Source organism: Manis javanica, chromosome 16 (genome assembly GCF_040802235.1).
Source record: "Manis javanica isolate MJ-LG chromosome 16, MJ_LKY, whole genome shotgun sequence".
NCBI classification, from domain to species: Eukaryota; Metazoa; Chordata; class Mammalia; order Pholidota; family Manidae; genus Manis; species Manis javanica.
This window is the reverse complement of record NC_133171.1, coordinates 6573752-6590913: the sequence shown is the minus strand read 5'-3', so window position 1 is coordinate 6590913 and position 17162 is coordinate 6573752. Positions and strand designations below refer to the sequence as shown.

Sequence of the window (17162 nt, the reverse complement as noted above, 5' to 3'; positions counted from 1 at the left end):
CCTGCTCTGATCCTTGTCCTCCTTTGCACCCCATTCCCGCCTGCCGACTGCCGGCCCTGCCCTGGATGTGCCCAGCTGCACCCCCCCCCCCACCGTGCTCCTCCTCCACCAGGCAAGCCTTTCCTAGCATGGCTCTCCAGCAAATACCACCCCCTCTTTCAGCTCTTCGGGAACACGCCTATTGCCCTCACCTCTCTCAAACAACCAGGACTCGCCCTGCACACACTTTTATAAAAGCCCCTGTGACACCTGTTGTATATGTTCTCATCTGTCTCCCCAACTAGACCTAGAACCCTGACAGCCAGGAAAATGGCCTTACTTGTTCTTGTTTGCTGGTGGCCTAGGACAGGGCCTGAAACATAACAAGAGCTTGATAAATGCAGAACAAGTGAATGGCAAACCTTATACTATCTGAATGAATAAAGACACCACCTCAATAAGTCAGAGACCACCTGAACAAATTAAATATTCTACAGCAAATTTACCTTTCAGTTCCAGCAATCTTGTGTGCTATAGATCTGTCAGGCATTTACCACAGGGTTAAAGTAAAATGATGGCAGCAAGTTATGGAAATGAACAGAAAAGGGGACCTACGAGGCAGCAGCCAAGCTTGAATAGCAAATACCCTCAAGTGTAGTGATTTCTGAGTCAAGGGAAGAATTTCCCACAGATTCTGATGCCAGCTACTCTCAGGGTTTGTCACATCTATTTCTGGGAAGCTTTTGCTTACATCTGCCTCTTACAAGCACGTAAAGTAGTTGAAGAAAATGTATCATGTTGAAAAATCAGCCATAGCCAACCACCTGAATTACTCTGTACTGTCCCCAAACTCATTCTGTGCATCATGCGAGCCTTCCCCGCACGCTCTCCAGCAAATACGATCCCATCTTTCAGCTCTTCCACAACACTTCTTGCCCGTCTGCCCCCACCTCTCTCAAACAACCATTTGAGGAAAATGCTCTTCGTGGGCAGAGCTTGTGGGCCATTTCTGGCCATCCTGACTGCGGCAGGCACCCACCTTATCAGCCGTGGTCTCCATGGCCAGCACTGGGGCCTCGGAAGGCTTGATGGTCTCTGGGGCGTCCCCCTCTGTACTCTGCAGCTGTGCATCCACGTACTCTCTCAGCGACTCCAAATCCCGCTTTCCTTTGTACTGATCAACCTGTGCGAAACACGGGCCACACACAAACGCTGCTGAGTTAGTACACCTAAGTGTTTTCATTCACTCAAACCTCTTCCCAGCCGTACATACCCATGGAAGCACTCCCATTAGATATATTCCCTGTGGTTGTGCAATGTTTGTACACTCAAAGTTCAATGGGCAAGTACAGATGAGAAACCAAGTGTCTGACTGGTAAGAACGTCACAGCACACTCCTTCTGCAGTGTCCCAGTGACAAAAAAGTTGGGTGCTGACTTAGGCATTCTGAGATGACCACTGGCCAGGAATGTAAGGGAGGGAGTGGGAACCTTGCCAAGAGGGAGCGCTAACCCTGCTCAAAGGTCAGGATCAGAGCAGTTACCCTAGGATGGTAGGCTTGGGTTTTTCTAGTGATAACCTGAGCCAACTGCAAAGTTTAAAAAGAATATAACAACTGACAGGTTTTCCAACTACCCAAATCTTAGCAGCTAAGAGAAAGACCTTTGTGTTTATATATTGCATGTATTCTTATACATTATATATATTACATATATTCCTTATACATTATATGTATTATATGTATGCCTTTAAACCAGGGCCCACACAATCCACACTGTAATTCCCCACATGTTAATCACTGGGCAACACATCCCCCCCAAGGTTAAGAGAAATACTTGTCTCAATGCTAAGACCAGAACACGTACCTTTTTGCCATCTCGGAACCAGAGCAGAGTAGGGTAGCCCCGAACCTGGTTTCCTGAGCAGAGTTCATAGTGCTGCGTACAATCAACCTACAATAAAGTGAGATCGGTGCCTTTATGAGTCTTTCTGCAAAAGGGACCAACAGACACTCGGTGTCCTGGGCACCTAACCTGTGCACCTCTGCCAGCAAGATACCATTTCTGGCGAGACTTTTCTTAAAAGTTACCCCAAAATACAACTGAGCTAAGGAAGCAGGGTGCTGAGGTTTCCTTTAGAGACTTGGTCTATTTAGCTCCCTTGAAAATGCTGATGTTTAGGGGGCAGTGCTTTACCTTGGGCAGGTCAGTAGGTGGAGAAGGAGGCCTGGCCTGGCATCTGGGGAGAAGGGAGGCCGGCTTCAGGGACAGAGACCAAAACCAGTCACAATGCTAGCTTAGAAATTATTCTCATGTTCCAACTTGAGAGTTTTAAAATTGAGGAGCAAAAGTAGTCAATTTTAAGTAGGAGAATTTGGTATATAATAAAGATAAAACTGAAAAAAGGTTAAGATTACAACATGTCCTTAATTCTTTAAGCTCAATTTACCAACTATCACAGCTTTTTTTCAATTTTTTAAAATTTCACTTGAATCTTATTAAGATTCTTCAACATTTGCATGGAACATTTTATCCTAATTCACTTTTTTCTTTTTGAGTTTTTACTGGCATTAAAGTCAGCTATGTGGACTCAGTTATTTTTCACTACATCAACAAAATGGAATGAAAATACAATTCTAATAGATAAGCCTGAAGCAGAGAGCTATTAAAATGTTCAACTGAAGCACAGGAAACCTTAAGCTCCAGTCTGGGTGGGCAGCATTTTTAGGGTCCAGTCTAACCCAGCTACAGGTCTGGGCAGAGATCAAAGACCACAGCCCAATAACTTTGCATCCGTTCATGCCTAGTTCTATTAAAAGCCTCTATTGATATACACCAAAAATAAATAATATCCCATCAAAATTCATAAAGTAAAGGATAAAGGTATGAGACAGAAAAATTACTTTATGTTACTTCTGTGAAATATTCTGTAAGTATAGAATCATAATCATACATGACTAGACTATATCATTGATAGTGTTTAACAGTCAACAGTGAAACACCCATTTCACTAGCAATAACAACTATTAGAATTTACTGGGCATTTGCTCTATGCCAAGCACCATATGAGGCATTTTACTTTCCTCCTCACAACTACCACACAAAGGGGGAGACTGAGGTGTGGAGAAATTGCCCAAGGTCAGCCAGCCAGATCCGTCTGACTCCAAGATCATGCTCTGACCATCTCCCTGCACTTGGCAGATCATCTGATTAACTATAGTTCCTGGACGTGCAGCCTTACTTCTCTATATGAATCAGTCCTCTGGCAAAGTAGAAAATGAGATTTTCATTAAAGGAAATCCATGTAGAGATGTCTGGTGAGAGCCAGAAGCTGGATGAGATTAAAAGTGCCTGATGCCCAGAAGCTACTCTGGAACTACGGATATTTCCAGAAAATATCAACCTGTGCGAAAGCAGCATAAGCTGGGGCTCCCCACAGGAGGGTCTTCTGCATGTCTTTGTGAGCAGAGCTGAGGGTCCTCTAGGAAAGAGCTTTTGGGTGAGATCAAATGTGGATGGCCTCCAAGCACGTCCAGTGAACATTCTCTAAGGCTCTGCGCATATCTTTGCAGAAAGGGCCCTGGGGCTGCCAATTCAAATTGGCCATTGCTTCAAAATAAACAAAGGAGCCAAAGCCATAATTTATCTTTAGGCTGTGGAAAAGCCAGCACACTCAAAACCGGGCTGCCGTCTGTGAAGGTGAAATGAATTATCAAGTGGCACACTAAATGGAATTAATAAATCAACTTTGCGACTTTGCACACAGAATGAATAATGGGCTCCTCTGCTAATTAATCCAGCCAAAGGCAGTCTATTTCCACTTTAATAAGGGCTCTCACTTACCTTGCCAATCTTGACAGTTTCAGAATGTTCAAGGCCCAGAGCCAGCTGTTCCCAGGTTGGAGCCAGAGCTTTGCAGTGACCACACCATGGAGCGAAGAACTTGATAAAGTGGTCGCCTTCAGCGGAGAGCCAAGGGCAGAGAAGAGGAAGAGGGAGAGTAATTTATACCACACCCGACCAGAGACTGAACGGAAGCAGCGGCTCTTTGTCCTCCTGCGGGGCTCAGTTCAGGATGACCCCGTTAGCTGGGAAAAAGTGACTCCATCAAATATGGCTACATCCATGAGTTCCTAACGGTCCTCAAATCAAAATCTGATTTGTCATCTTTGAGGGACAACAGAGAACCAACTCATTATTTGGAAAACTGGCAATAAAGGGAAAGAATCAGGCATTTACCCTGTCTCTCTTATATGAACTACACCACTATATAACCAAGTGATAAATGAGGGCAGAGCAATCTTGATAAAAAAAGGAAGAAAGCATACTTTAATTAGGACATCAGTATTTGGCAGCCCTAATGAATGAATGGGTCTAGGAAGTGACTGGTGTGACTGCTGATGTCACAAACAGACGTCATCAGCTGGGAAGTTATGTCCATACCCCCAAAAACACCAAACAGAAACTTTATATCCTGAAATCTAATTACCAATTTACAAGAACTAGAGAAATTAGGGAAACATGTTCAGCCTCCCCATGGAGATCCAATCGGCAGAGTCCAGACTGTGGCAAATACTACATACATGTTAAATGGCCTATGCGTTCAGCAAAGAGAATGCAAGGAAGAAGAGATGTGGGGAGAACACACAGATTAAGAGACCTAAAAGATATACGTGCTTTTTAAAAAACACCAAAGTAAACTATAGTGCTTGGAATGCAGATCTAGGTGATGAGCATAAAGAAAAGCAGAGTGTTTTCCATAAAAGTCAGGACAGCATCTCCTGGGGGGAGAGGGGAGGGGTGGGAGGGCTGTATGGGCAGGCCATCAAAGTTTTATTTGTTGAACTGGACGGCAGGTAGAGGGCAACTGCTTTAAGCCTATCTAGGAGGTATTACAGCAATCAAGCAAGTATCACAACAGAGCGAGTCAAGTCAATTTTCTGGTTTCCCAGTGCATAGAAAAGTTGTGTTTACACTATCTTGTAGTCTATTAAGTGTGCAACAGCATTATGTCTAAAAAACAAGGAACATGCCTTAATTTAAAAATACTTTTTTGCTAACAAATGCTAACGGTATCTGAGGTTTCAGCCAGTTGTCATCACTAACTGCAAGTTTGAATTAAGGCCATGATTACAAAAACGTGATACACACAAAGTGAGCAAATGCTGTTGGAAAAACGGCTGTGGTAGACTTGCTCGACAAAGTAGAAGACCACAAAACCTTCCATTTGTGAATCCAGTGAAACACAATCAAGCATGGTCTGCCTGTGTAACAATTCGCTAAGCGCTACATTTGTTTCCTCTATCTGTGTTTCATTTCACAATAAAACAGAAGGTTTAAATTTAAAAACTTAGTATCACTCCCCGGGCTAGGAGAAAAAACTAACTCCCACATCATCATTATTTGGACACTGACCAGCCTAAGGGGCCTCAGAGAGGTCAGGCTGAGCCCAAACTGAAATCAGGCTGAGACCAGGGACAGAACTATCCAATGGTCACTGAAATGTGACAGGCTCACAGCAGACACTGCCATGCCAATGTGCAGGACAGCGGGTTATGATGCATTGGAGGGAAATGCTGAAAAACTCGCATCAAAACATTAGCACCTGATCCCTAAGGTTGAAACCATGTCTCTCCAGACAGGCACCTCACTACCCTTGTGCTGTGAGGTAGAGACAAGGGGTCCAGGAATCCACTGGAGTATCAACAATAGGCCGTAGCGGCAGGAGGCTAGTGCCCCTTTGAGGAAGGATCTGCACGTGGGCAGCACAGGGCAGTCCCTCCAGATGCCGCCCTTCCCCAGTGCCTTGCTTTTAGGGAGGGACTGGGCTGGGCTGGCGGGACAAAGTCTGTAACAAGGTGATCCTGGTAAGCGCATCCCACAGGGAGCCCAGGCCCATCTCAGATGAAAGGGAATCCCCATACAAAAAAACTGCCTCAAGTTCCACTGTCAGAAAAATTAATAAAAATGGAAAAAGGCTGAAGGCATTGCATTCAGTTATTTTAGACTGTAAGTATGGTGGGGGGGATATAAAGTAGGTGGCCTCTACTTTCAGCAGGCATGAAGTTACAGGGCTGGATACAATTTTAAGCCCTTTTCCACAACGCTCCCAACCCAGGCTTATGGGAGGATTTCTCTCCCTGGTAGCATTTGAGGATGGAGGCCAGCAAAGAAGCCACATTCATACTCAAGTCATTTGTTGCCAAGCCAACTCTTCAGAAATGCGTGAAGAAAGGACTTACATATTATTAACATTAGAAACTGTGCACAGACCATTTTCAAAATATGAGATGTGGTACAGAAAAATATCTTCGGTGTAAAGAACACCTACTCTGATTCCCATGTTCTACTGGTCCCACTAAACTCTGGTTTAAACCAGTAAGAAAGATTGGGTTCTGCTTCAGGTCAATAAGTATATGATTAACATTGATATAAATAAACACTTTCTTATCCAATGATGCACTGTCCAACTAATGTACAAATGAAATATATACTAATTAGTATACAAATTAAATGATTTGTGAGCTTTCCACACCTAAGGCTTTATTTAGCTCAGCATTACAACTGGCTTTTCTATAAATATAAAGGTAGAAATAATCTAGCAGGTCTTGAGAAATGTGCCGCCACAGATGCAGATCTACCAGCCCTCAAGTAGTGGGAAGGAAAAGCCCGGCAGATCAAGGAGCAGTGAACGGTCAGGGGCTCTACGAGGCTGTGGGCTGTGAACACCCGTGAGATCGGCCCACCATACCCTGTGCGACGTGCAGCTCAAAGTTGCTGGCTGAGAGCTCGTACAGCCCCTGCTCCGGCTCCGGCGCTCGTGGCGGTTCCACTTCTGGCTCTGGGGTCTAACGGGAAGAAACAGAACAAGAGGCCCTGAGTTTGTCTGTGGAAACAGTGAAACCTGCTGAGGAGACCTGTGTCTGTCTAGAACCTTCTGCACATCTCCTTCCACACCTGTTACCTCCACCCTTTGTGGGATGCTGCTGTTGGGGAAGAGGCCAGGTAGGAATCGACTCTGCCAGGTCCTCTGGATGCTTAAGCAGTAAGCCGCTCACCAGCCTCGCCACGGCAAATGCTCTAGGACTTGAACGTGAGGGCAGCCAGTGACAGCCATCCCCACCCCAGCCTGTCCTTTGCTGCCTCAATCCCACCTGAACAGAGCAGACAAACTGAAGGACAGACCCGCCCCAAACAAGAACTCTGCCTGGCTCTTTGAGATGGGTTCTGAGGCTCCACACACAGTACAAATTGAGGTTTCTGGCGGCTGGCTCTGAAGGAAGCGGTATCTGAAGGCACAGAGGGAGCAGAATGGACAGAATAGAATGAGCAGCCTGGCTGCCCTTTATTCACAAAAATGACAATAAAAACGGTGCAGGAGGTACAAGTGTGAAGAACGGCTGGTAAAAAGAAAAGTAGGTGGTGAGAAGGAAAATTTAGGTGGACAAAGGGAACAAAGAGCAAAGACATGAGCTGGACTTTCAGGAAATAATATAATTCACATGGCAGTGTGGGACAGAGACACACAAAGCAAAGGGCAAGAAGCACTCTTAAAAGATGCTCCTGCCGGCACCTGAGCAGACACTGCCGTGCACAATTCCACCTGCCTCAGCTGTTGAGGCCAGTACAGCTGTGGCCTCCAGCCAAAGAGACCAGACATGAAGAAAATGTCGCTTGGTCACCATTTTCTATACATACACAGGTATACATTACTCAATTTTTATCTGGCATCTCATATTTCTATTTAAAAGAATACCCATTAAGTCATTAATTCTTTAAAAATGCCGACAGCTCAAAGCTGTGCAGAGTTATAATCATAAGTACCATGAAGCCTCCCTCTCTGCTGCGGGCTTGTTGAAACTTTACAGTAAGTGCTAAGTACGCACACACACGTCCGGGAGAATGACGGCTCTGTGAACAGTCAGGGAGAGCCAGTAAGGGGCAACAAAAAACTGTATAACCTTTAAAAGATGTGCAAAGGGTTTGCAGTACTGAAATGTGCATTTGTGTCCTTGAAAGGGCACTTTCACCTCCTGTGCTCTGCGGCAGACACCAGTGGCCCCCCTCTGCACCCCCACGGGGACGCCGGTGCCCGTCATAGCGGTGGGTCCGCTCTCGGCCTGCTGGTGATGGCGCGGCCGTACAGAGTCTTCAGAAAGCAACCTGGCCATACTCATCCAGAGCCAAGACGCATCTTGCTTTTTGTTTGCCCTGCAATTCTATGGGAATATATTCTAAAAATGTCACTCAGAAGTAGAAAAAAAAAGTCCTTCCAAAGATGAACATGTCCCCTAAGCATTTCTGATGACAGGAAAATTATAAATAATCTAAATATCCACTGACACAGAGGAGCTGAATTATGACAAATTCACATAATGTATCATCAATATACAGATGAAATAACTATATAAAAACATCACCAATGAACCATGCTTATACAATTATAGCTGTTTAAGGAAAAAAAACAAAAGCAAACAGGGAAATATAAAAATTAACACAGAATTTAAGAGATGGCAAGTTTTCTTTGAGTTTCTTCAATATTGTGTTAACACTAGGGGGAAAAAATCTAAATTCATCCTGCTTAAATATAAAAGTGTATAAAGTTACTTAGTAAATACAATTGAAGAACTCTCAGAAAAGTTTTCACTTACAAGAATTCGAATTTAAAAGAATTTTTGGGTTGTAATATAAAAATGGAATATTTGAACTTTTCTAAAACAAGGCCCATTGCCAGTGTTTGTAGAAATGATCTGAAGCTTCCATCACTCTACGACACCAAGGCAAGGCGAGGGGTCCTCGGGTTGCAGGGTGGCGAGGGGGGATACTGTGTGGCCTGCCCGTCCCAGCTGGAGGAGCCAGGACCCTTCCCCTGAGGACGCCTGTGCTGTGCTGGGCCCAGCCGCCCCGTCCTCCCCAGCACGCGCGTGGGGCCACCTCAAGGGAAGTTGGGCCCAAGGTGAAGTTGGCCATCCTAATACTGGCTACTGGTTTCTGAAAGTCATCATAAAGTTTGGCTTTTCTGGTGAAAAGTTTACTCTAAATTATTTTTGGAGACTATTAATTCTTTTTAAAGGGAACTTCCCTCCCAGTAGAGACCATTTTCACAAAGGAAACAAAAACTGAAGTTTAAATCTATCTGAAAATTACACCTGCTCATGTAGCTTTCTTACCATATGACAAAGATGCAAATTCACTCAGAGGGGTTTGTGGTTTTTCCTGCTACCTAAAATTAGATAAGTCTCTGGTGAACACGTAATCAATACCATACACCACCATTCTTCACCATTACAGTTATGGGCCTTTAATACCGTGAGGGAAGATAGTACTTAGGAAGCTGCTGGGTTTCTGATTAGTTGTGACATCAGCACTCAATATGGGGAGAGTGCCACACAGGGCCACACAGACACCCTGGAAAATGACAGCAATAGCACAGAGGCCCAACACACTGCTGACACTGCACATGAGCACAAACAACCTTCAAATCAGTGACCTGCTACCTGTGCAATAAGGCAGTCAGTTGATTGTTTAAATTGAAGTTACATTCAGAGACTTGAGATGCTCTTACTATGTCATTGGCAGGGCACGGCTTGGGAACACTGGCCATTTTTTCCAGCCCCTCACCAAACACCACAAACGTCAAAGTCCAACCTAGCCTCCGTGGGCCTGAGCATTCAGCATTAATCAGAAAATGCCACACATGAAGGGACACTTAATGAATGGTTACAACTGTAGTGATTTATAACAAAACTAAGACTCTCAATATCAACCAGACAGGGGAAGATTATAAATTTTTCTTAGTAACATACTACACACAGCTATGTTTCTAAAAAACATTTCAGAAATCACAGTTTCCACAATATCCTGATATTACCTATAGTGAAGGGAAGGACATTAAGACACTCAGACTATTAAGGGAATTAATTATGTTCTCAGCAAAGCCAGTTCTGGCTGTGGGGACTGAAGTTTGAGAATAGGAATGATTCACACTGTGAGAACAGCAAGTGGAAGTAAGAGCCAGGTGACAGCTGCAGAGGCAGAGGGCAGACGGGCAAAGGGGTAAATGGGCAGGGGGGCGGAAGGGCCAAAGCTGATCCTGGATATTCTGGTATAGGCCTGGCCCTGACCCCAGGTGGCCGAGAGTCAATCCATGATGCTGAGGAATGACTGTTAATCATATTACATGTGAGATGGCCTAGGGCTTAAATTAAAAAGTAACAGGTGCTCATCTGTGAGACACATGACACTCCATGAGGACTGACTGCAGCCAAACAAGGGATTTGGAGGCCAGTAAGGCACATCAAGGTTGGCAAGGGTGGGGGACAACTGTCAGGGCTGGGGGATGGGCACTTGGGGCCATGTTCCTTATATTCTTTGTCATGCACACATCTTCTCATCTGTCCATGTTTGAATATTTCTATTAAAAATGTTTTTAAAAGGTAATCCTGGGGGAGGAGCCAAGATGGCGGCGTGAGTAGAGCAGCAGAAATCTCCTCCCAAAACCATACATATTTTTGAAAATATAACAAATACAACTATTCCTAAAAGGGAGACAAGAAGACACAGGACAACAGCCAGACTACATCTACACCTGCGAGAACCCAGCGCCTCGTGAAGGGGGTAAGATACAAGCAGCGGCCCGGTGGGACCCAAGCACCCCTCACCCCAGCTCCCAGCGGGAAGAGAGGAGTTGGACCGGGGAGGGACAGGGAGCCCAGGACTGCTGAACGCCCAGCCCCAGCCATCAGCACCTGAGCACAGACACAGTGCATGCGTGGGGTGCTGGACACTAGGGAAACAGGGCAGCAAGACCTGTGAGCGGGTCTCCGCGGCTGGCACCCCCGGGACAAAGAAAAGCGAGTGCTTTTTGAAAGTTTTAAAGGGACAGGGACCCCAAAGCTGGACGGAAGTGTCCTGGGACACTTAGCCCAGCAGCTGGGAATCCCAGGGAACTCCGGGCGCCCTAACCCCCTGGGTGGCAGCACAGCTCAGAGGCCCCTCACGGCGATAAACAGCCTCCTGCCTGTTTCCCCTCCAACACGGCTCGGCCATATTGGAGCAGCAGCCTGAGAGAGGCCACGCCCACAGCAACCGCAGAGCTTAACTCCACAGCGGTCAGGCAAGAATCAGACGCCCCGTCTGTGCGCAGCTGCCCAGCTCAAGCCGCTAGAGGTTGCTGTTCTCCCAGGAGAGGAAGGCCACAAACCAGCAAGAAGGGATGGTTCTCCCAGCCATCACACGTGCCAGCTCCCCACAACTACCTCTCTCGCCGTGAAAAGGCAGAAGAATTTGATACAGACCAAAATCACAGAGACAGCCTCTGAGAAGGAGCTTGGAGAGATAGACCTAACCAATCTTCCTGAAAGCGAATTCAAAATAAAGGTCATAACCATGCTGACGGAGCAGCAGAGAAATATGCAAGAGCTAAGGGATGACGTCCGGAGGAAGATTACAGAAATGAAACAATCTCTGGAAGGATTTATAAGCAGAATGGATAAGATGCAAGAGGCCACTGATGGAATAGAAGCCAGAGAACAGGAACACATAGAAGCTGACACAGAGATAAAAGAATCCCAAGTAATGAAACAATATTAAGAGAACTGTGTGACCAACCCAAAAGGAAAGATATCCACATTATAGGGGTACCAGAAGAAGAGAGAGAAAAAGGGATAGAAAGTGTCTTTGAAGAAATAATGGCTGAAAACTTCCCCAAACTGGGGGAGGAAATAATCGATCAGACCACAGAAGTACACACAACTCCCAACAGAAGGGAACCAAGGAGGACAACACCAAGACACATAATAATTAAAATGGCAAAGATCAAGGACAAGGACAGAGTTTTAAAGGCAGCTAGAGAGAGGAAAAAGGTCACCTACAAAGGAAGACCCATCAGGCTATCTCATCAGACTTCTCAACAGAAACCTTACAGGCCAGAAGAGAATGGCATGATATATTTAATGCAATGAGACAGAAGGGCCTTGAACAAAGAATACTGTATCCAGCACAATTATCATTTAAATATGAAGGAGGGATTAAACAATTCCCAGACAAGCAAAAGTTGAGGGAATCTGCCTCCCACAAACCACCTCTACAGGGTATTTTAGAGGGACTGCTCTAGATGGAAGCACTCCTAAGACTAAATAGATGTCACCAGAGAAAATAAAATCACAGCAAAGAAAGTAGACCAACGAAATACTAACTAAAAGCAAAAAATAAAATCAACTACCCACAAAAGCAGTGAAAGGAAACACAAAAGAGAACAGAATAAAACAACCAACATACAAAGAATGGAGGAGGAGGACTAAGAAGGGAGAGAAATAAAGAATAACCAGACAGTGTTTATAACAGTTCAATAAGTGAGTTAAGTTAGACAGTAAGATACTGAAGACGCTAACCTTGAACCTTTGGTAACCATGAATCTAAAGCCTGCAATGGCAATAAGTACATATCTTTCAATAATCAACCTAACTGTTAATGGACTGAATGCACCAATCAAAAGACAAAGAGTAATAGAATGGATAAAAAAGCAAGACCCATCTATATGCTGCTTACAAGAGACTCACCTCAAACCCAAAGACATGCACAGACTAAAAGTCAAGGGATGGAAAAAGATATTTCATGCAAACAACAGGGAGTAAAAAGCAGGTGTGGCAGTACTAGTATCAGACAAAATAGACTTCAAAACAAAGAAAGTAACAAGAGATAAAGAGGACATTACATAATGATAAAGGGCTCAGTCCAACAGGAGAATATAACCATTATACATATATATGCACCCAACACAGGAGCACCAGCATATGTGAAACAAATACTAACAGAACTAAAGGAGGAAATAGAACGCAATGCATTCATTTTATGGCACTTCAACACGCCACTCACTCCAATGGACAGATCCACCAGACAGAAAATAAGTAAGGACACGAAGGCACTGAACAACACATTACAACAGATGGACCTAATAGACATCTATAGAACTCTACATCCAAAAGCAACAGGATACACATTCTTCTCAAGTGCACATGGAACATTCTCCAGAATAGACCACAGACTACGCCACAAAAAGAGCCTCAGGAAATTCCAAAAGATTGAAATCCTACCAACCAAATTTTCAGACCATAAAGGTATAAAACTAGAAATAAATTGTACAAAGAAAACAAAAAGGCTCACAAACACATGAAGGCTTAACAACATGCTCCTAAATAATTAATAGATCAATGAACAAATTAAAATAGAGATCAAGGAATATATGGAAACAAATGACAACAATATAAAGCCCCAACTTCTGTGGGACGCAGCGAAAGCAGTCTTAAGAGGAAAGTATATAGCAATCCAGGCATACTTAAAGAAGGAAGAACAATCCCAAATGAATAGTCTAATGTCACAATTATCGAAATTGGAAAAAGAACAAATGAGGCCTAAAGTCAGCAGAAGGAGGGACATAATAAAGATCAGAGAAGAAATAAACAAAATTGAGAAGAATAAAACAATAGAAAAAAATCAATGAAACCAAGAGCTGGTTCTTTGAGAAAATAAACAAAATAGATAAGCCTCTAGCCAAACTTATTAAGAGAAAAAGAGAATCAACACACATCAACAGAATCAGAAATGAGAAAGGAAAAATCACGACAGACTCCACAGAAATACAAAGAATTATTAGAGACTACTACAAAAACCTATATGCTAACAAGCTGGAAAACCTAGAAGAAATGGACAACTTCCTAGAAAAATACAACCTTCCAAGACTGACTAAGGAAGAAACACAAAAGTTAAACGAACCAATTATGAGCAAAGAAATTGAAGCGGTAATGAAAAAACTACCCAAGAACAAAACCCCCGGGCCAGACAGATTTACCTCGGAATTTTATCAGACATACAGGGAAGACATAATACCCATTCTCCTTAAAGTCTTCCAAAAAATAGAAGAGGAGGGAATACTCCCAAACTCATTCTATGAAGCCAACATCACTGTAATACCAAAACCAGGCAAAGACCCCACCAAAAAAGAAAACTACAGACCAATATCCCTGATGAATGTAGATGCAGAAATACTCAACAAAATATTAGCAAACCGAATTCAAAAATACATCAAAAGGATCATACACCATGACCAAGTGGGATTCATCCCAGGGATGCAAGGATGGTACAATATTCGAAAATCCATCAACATTATCCACCACATCAACAAAAAGAAGGACAAAAACCACATGATCATCTCCATAGATGCTGAAAAAGCATTTGACAAAATTCAACATCCATTCATGATAAAAACTCTCAACAAAATGGGCACAGAGGGCAAGTACCTCAACATAATAAAAGCCATATATGATAAACCCACAGCTAACATCATACTGAACAGCGAGAGGCTGAAAGCTTTTCCTCTGAGATCGGGAACAAGACAGGGATGTCCACTCTCCCCACTGTTATTTAACATAGTACTGGAGGTCCTAGCCATGGCAATTAGACAAAACAAAGAAATACAACCAATCCAAATAGGTAAAGAACTAGTTAAACCATCACTATTTGCAGATAACATGATATTGTACATAAAAAAACCCTAAAGACTCCAGTCCAAAACAACTAGAACTGATATCAGAATATAGCAAAGTTGCAGGATACAAAATTAACACACAGAAATCTGTGGCTTTCCTATACACTAACAATGAACCAATAGAGAAATCAGGAAAAAATTCCATTCACAATTGCATTGAAAAGAATAAAATACCTAGGAATAAACCTAACCAAAGAAGTGAAAGACCTATACCCTGAAAACTATAAGACACTCTTAAGAGAAATTAAAGGGGACACAAACAAATGGAAACTCATCCCATGCTCCTGGCTAGGAAGAATTAATATCGTCAAAATGGCCATCTTGTCCAAAGGATTATACAGATTTGATGCAATCCCTATCAAATTACCAACAACATTCTTCAACAAACTGGAACAAATAGTTCTAAAATTCATATGGAAACACCAAAGACCCCGAATAGCCAAAGCAATCCTGAGAAGGAAGAATAAAGTGGGGGGATCTCACTCCCCAACTTCAAGCTCTACTACAAAGCCATAGTAATCAAGACAATTTGGTACTGGCACAAGAACAGAGCCACAGACCAGTGGAACAGATTAAAGACTCCAGAAATTAACCCAAACATATATGGTCAATTAATATTCGATAAAGGAGCCATGGACATACAATGGGGAAATGACAGTCTCTTCAACAGTTGGTGCTGGCAAAACTGGACAGCTACATGTAAGAGAATGAAACTGGATCACTGTCTAACCCCATACACAAAAGTAAATTCGAAATGTATCAAAGACCTGAATGTAAGTCATGAAACCATAAAAATCTTAGAAAAAAACATAGGCAAAAATCTCTTGGACATAAACATGAGCGACTTCATGAACATATCTCCCCGGGCCAGGAAAACAAAAGCAAAAATGAACGAGTGGGACTACATCAAGCTGAAAAGCTTCTGTACAGCAAAGGACACCATCAATAGAACAAAAGTACCCTACAGTATGGGAGAATATATTCATAAATGACAGATCTGATAAAGGCTTGACATCCAAAATATATAAAGAGCTCACGCACCTCAATAAACAAAAAGCAAACAATCCAATTAAAAAATGGGCAGAGGAGCTGAACAGACAGTTCTCCAAAGAAGAAATTCAGATGACCAACAGACACATGAAAAGATGCTCCACATCACTAGTTATCAGAGAAATGCAAATTAAAAGCACAATGAGCTATCACCTCACAGCAGTAAGGATGGCTGCCATCCAAAAGACAAACAACAAATGTTGGCGAGGCTGTGGAGAAAGGGGAACCCTCCTACACTGCTGGTGGGAATTTAAATTAGTTCAACCATTGTGGAAAGCAGTATGGACGTTCCTCAAAATGCTCAAAATAGATATACCATTTGACCCAGGAATTCCACTTCTAGGAATTTACCCTAAGAATGCAGCACTCCAGTTTGAAAAAGACAGATGCACCCCTACGTTTATTGCAGCACTATTTACAATAGCCAAGAAATGGAAGCAACCTAAGTGTCCATCAGTAGATGAATGGATAAAGAAGATGTGGTACATATACACAATGGAATACTACTCAGCCATAAGAACAGGGCAAATCCTACCATTTGCAGCAACATGGATGGAGCTGGAGGGTATTATGCTCAGTGAAATAAGCCAAGCGGAGAAACACAAATACCAAATGATTCCACTCATATGTGGAGTATAAGAACAAAGAAAAACTGAAGGAACAAAACAGCAGCAGAATCACAGTACCCAAGAATGGACTAACAGTTACCAAAGGGAAAGGGACTGGGGAGAATGGGTGGGAAGGGAGGGATAAGGGTGGGGAAGAAGAAAGGGGGTATTACAATTAGCATGTGTAATGTCGGGGGTGGGGGCATGGGGAGGGCTGTGCAACACAGAGAAGACAAGTAGTGATTCTACAGCATCTTACTACGCTGATGGACAGTGACTGTAATGGGGTTTGTGGGGTCGACTTGGTGAAGGGGGGACGTTAGTAAACATAATGTTCTTCATGTAATTGTAGATTAATGATAACAACAACAACAAAAAGAATGTACGTCCATAAAGAAGCAAGTTTTGGAGTGTCAAGAAATAAATTACTAAATAAAGTACAAAAAAAAAAAGTTAATCCTTTTTCCCTTACATCAGGTACCTAGACCAGTCAAGATCACAGAGACACCCAACAGAATGGCGGTTGCCAGGGGGAGTCAGTGATATGTTCAGGGTTTCCGTTTTGTAAGATGTAAAGAGCCCTGGAAATGGATGACGGTGAAGCTGCATTACGTTATTTTAATCCCACTGAATTGTACGCTTAGAAGCAGTTAAGGAGGTAAATTTTATAATGTGTATTTTATCACAATAATAAAAGAACAAAAAGGTTAATCTTTACTAATGATATTAATGGGCTCTTAAAAAGTAAAAACTTGCTTTAAAATGGGAGCCTTAATTTTTCACCAGAACCGGCCCCTTCATTACCCCTACAATACCAAATGTAGCAGAGAGAGAGAGGGAGGGCAGGAGGGAGGCAGGCTCCCGGGGCACTCACGGCGGGCTCCTCGTTCAGGGTCTGCAGCATCCAGGTCTCCAGTGTCTGGAAGTCCCGAGGACCCTGGTACTTCACAGCTTCTTGGCCAGGCTTGAAAAACTTCAAGC

The 17162-nt window shown here is 43.3% G+C and overlaps 1 protein-coding gene across 2 annotated transcripts in view; it reads right to left on the bottom strand.

The window, feature by feature from the left end:
- TXNDC5 (thioredoxin domain containing 5) overlaps nt 1–17162 on the bottom strand; it is a 32300-nt gene that overhangs the window by 5369 nt on the left and 9769 nt on the right. For both annotated transcript variants that reach the window (XM_036998340.2, XM_036998341.2), the window contains exons 3-7: nt 17056–17161; nt 6730–6826; nt 3822–3937; nt 1845–1931; nt 1019–1162 (exon numbers count right to left, since the gene is read on the bottom strand). In XM_036998340.2, the coding sequence (XP_036854235.1) occupies nt 1019–1162; nt 1845–1931; nt 3822–3937; nt 6730–6826; nt 17056–17161 (550 nt within the window). The remainder of the gene's footprint in view (nt 1–1018; nt 1163–1844; nt 1932–3821; nt 3938–6729; nt 6827–17055; nt 17162) is intronic.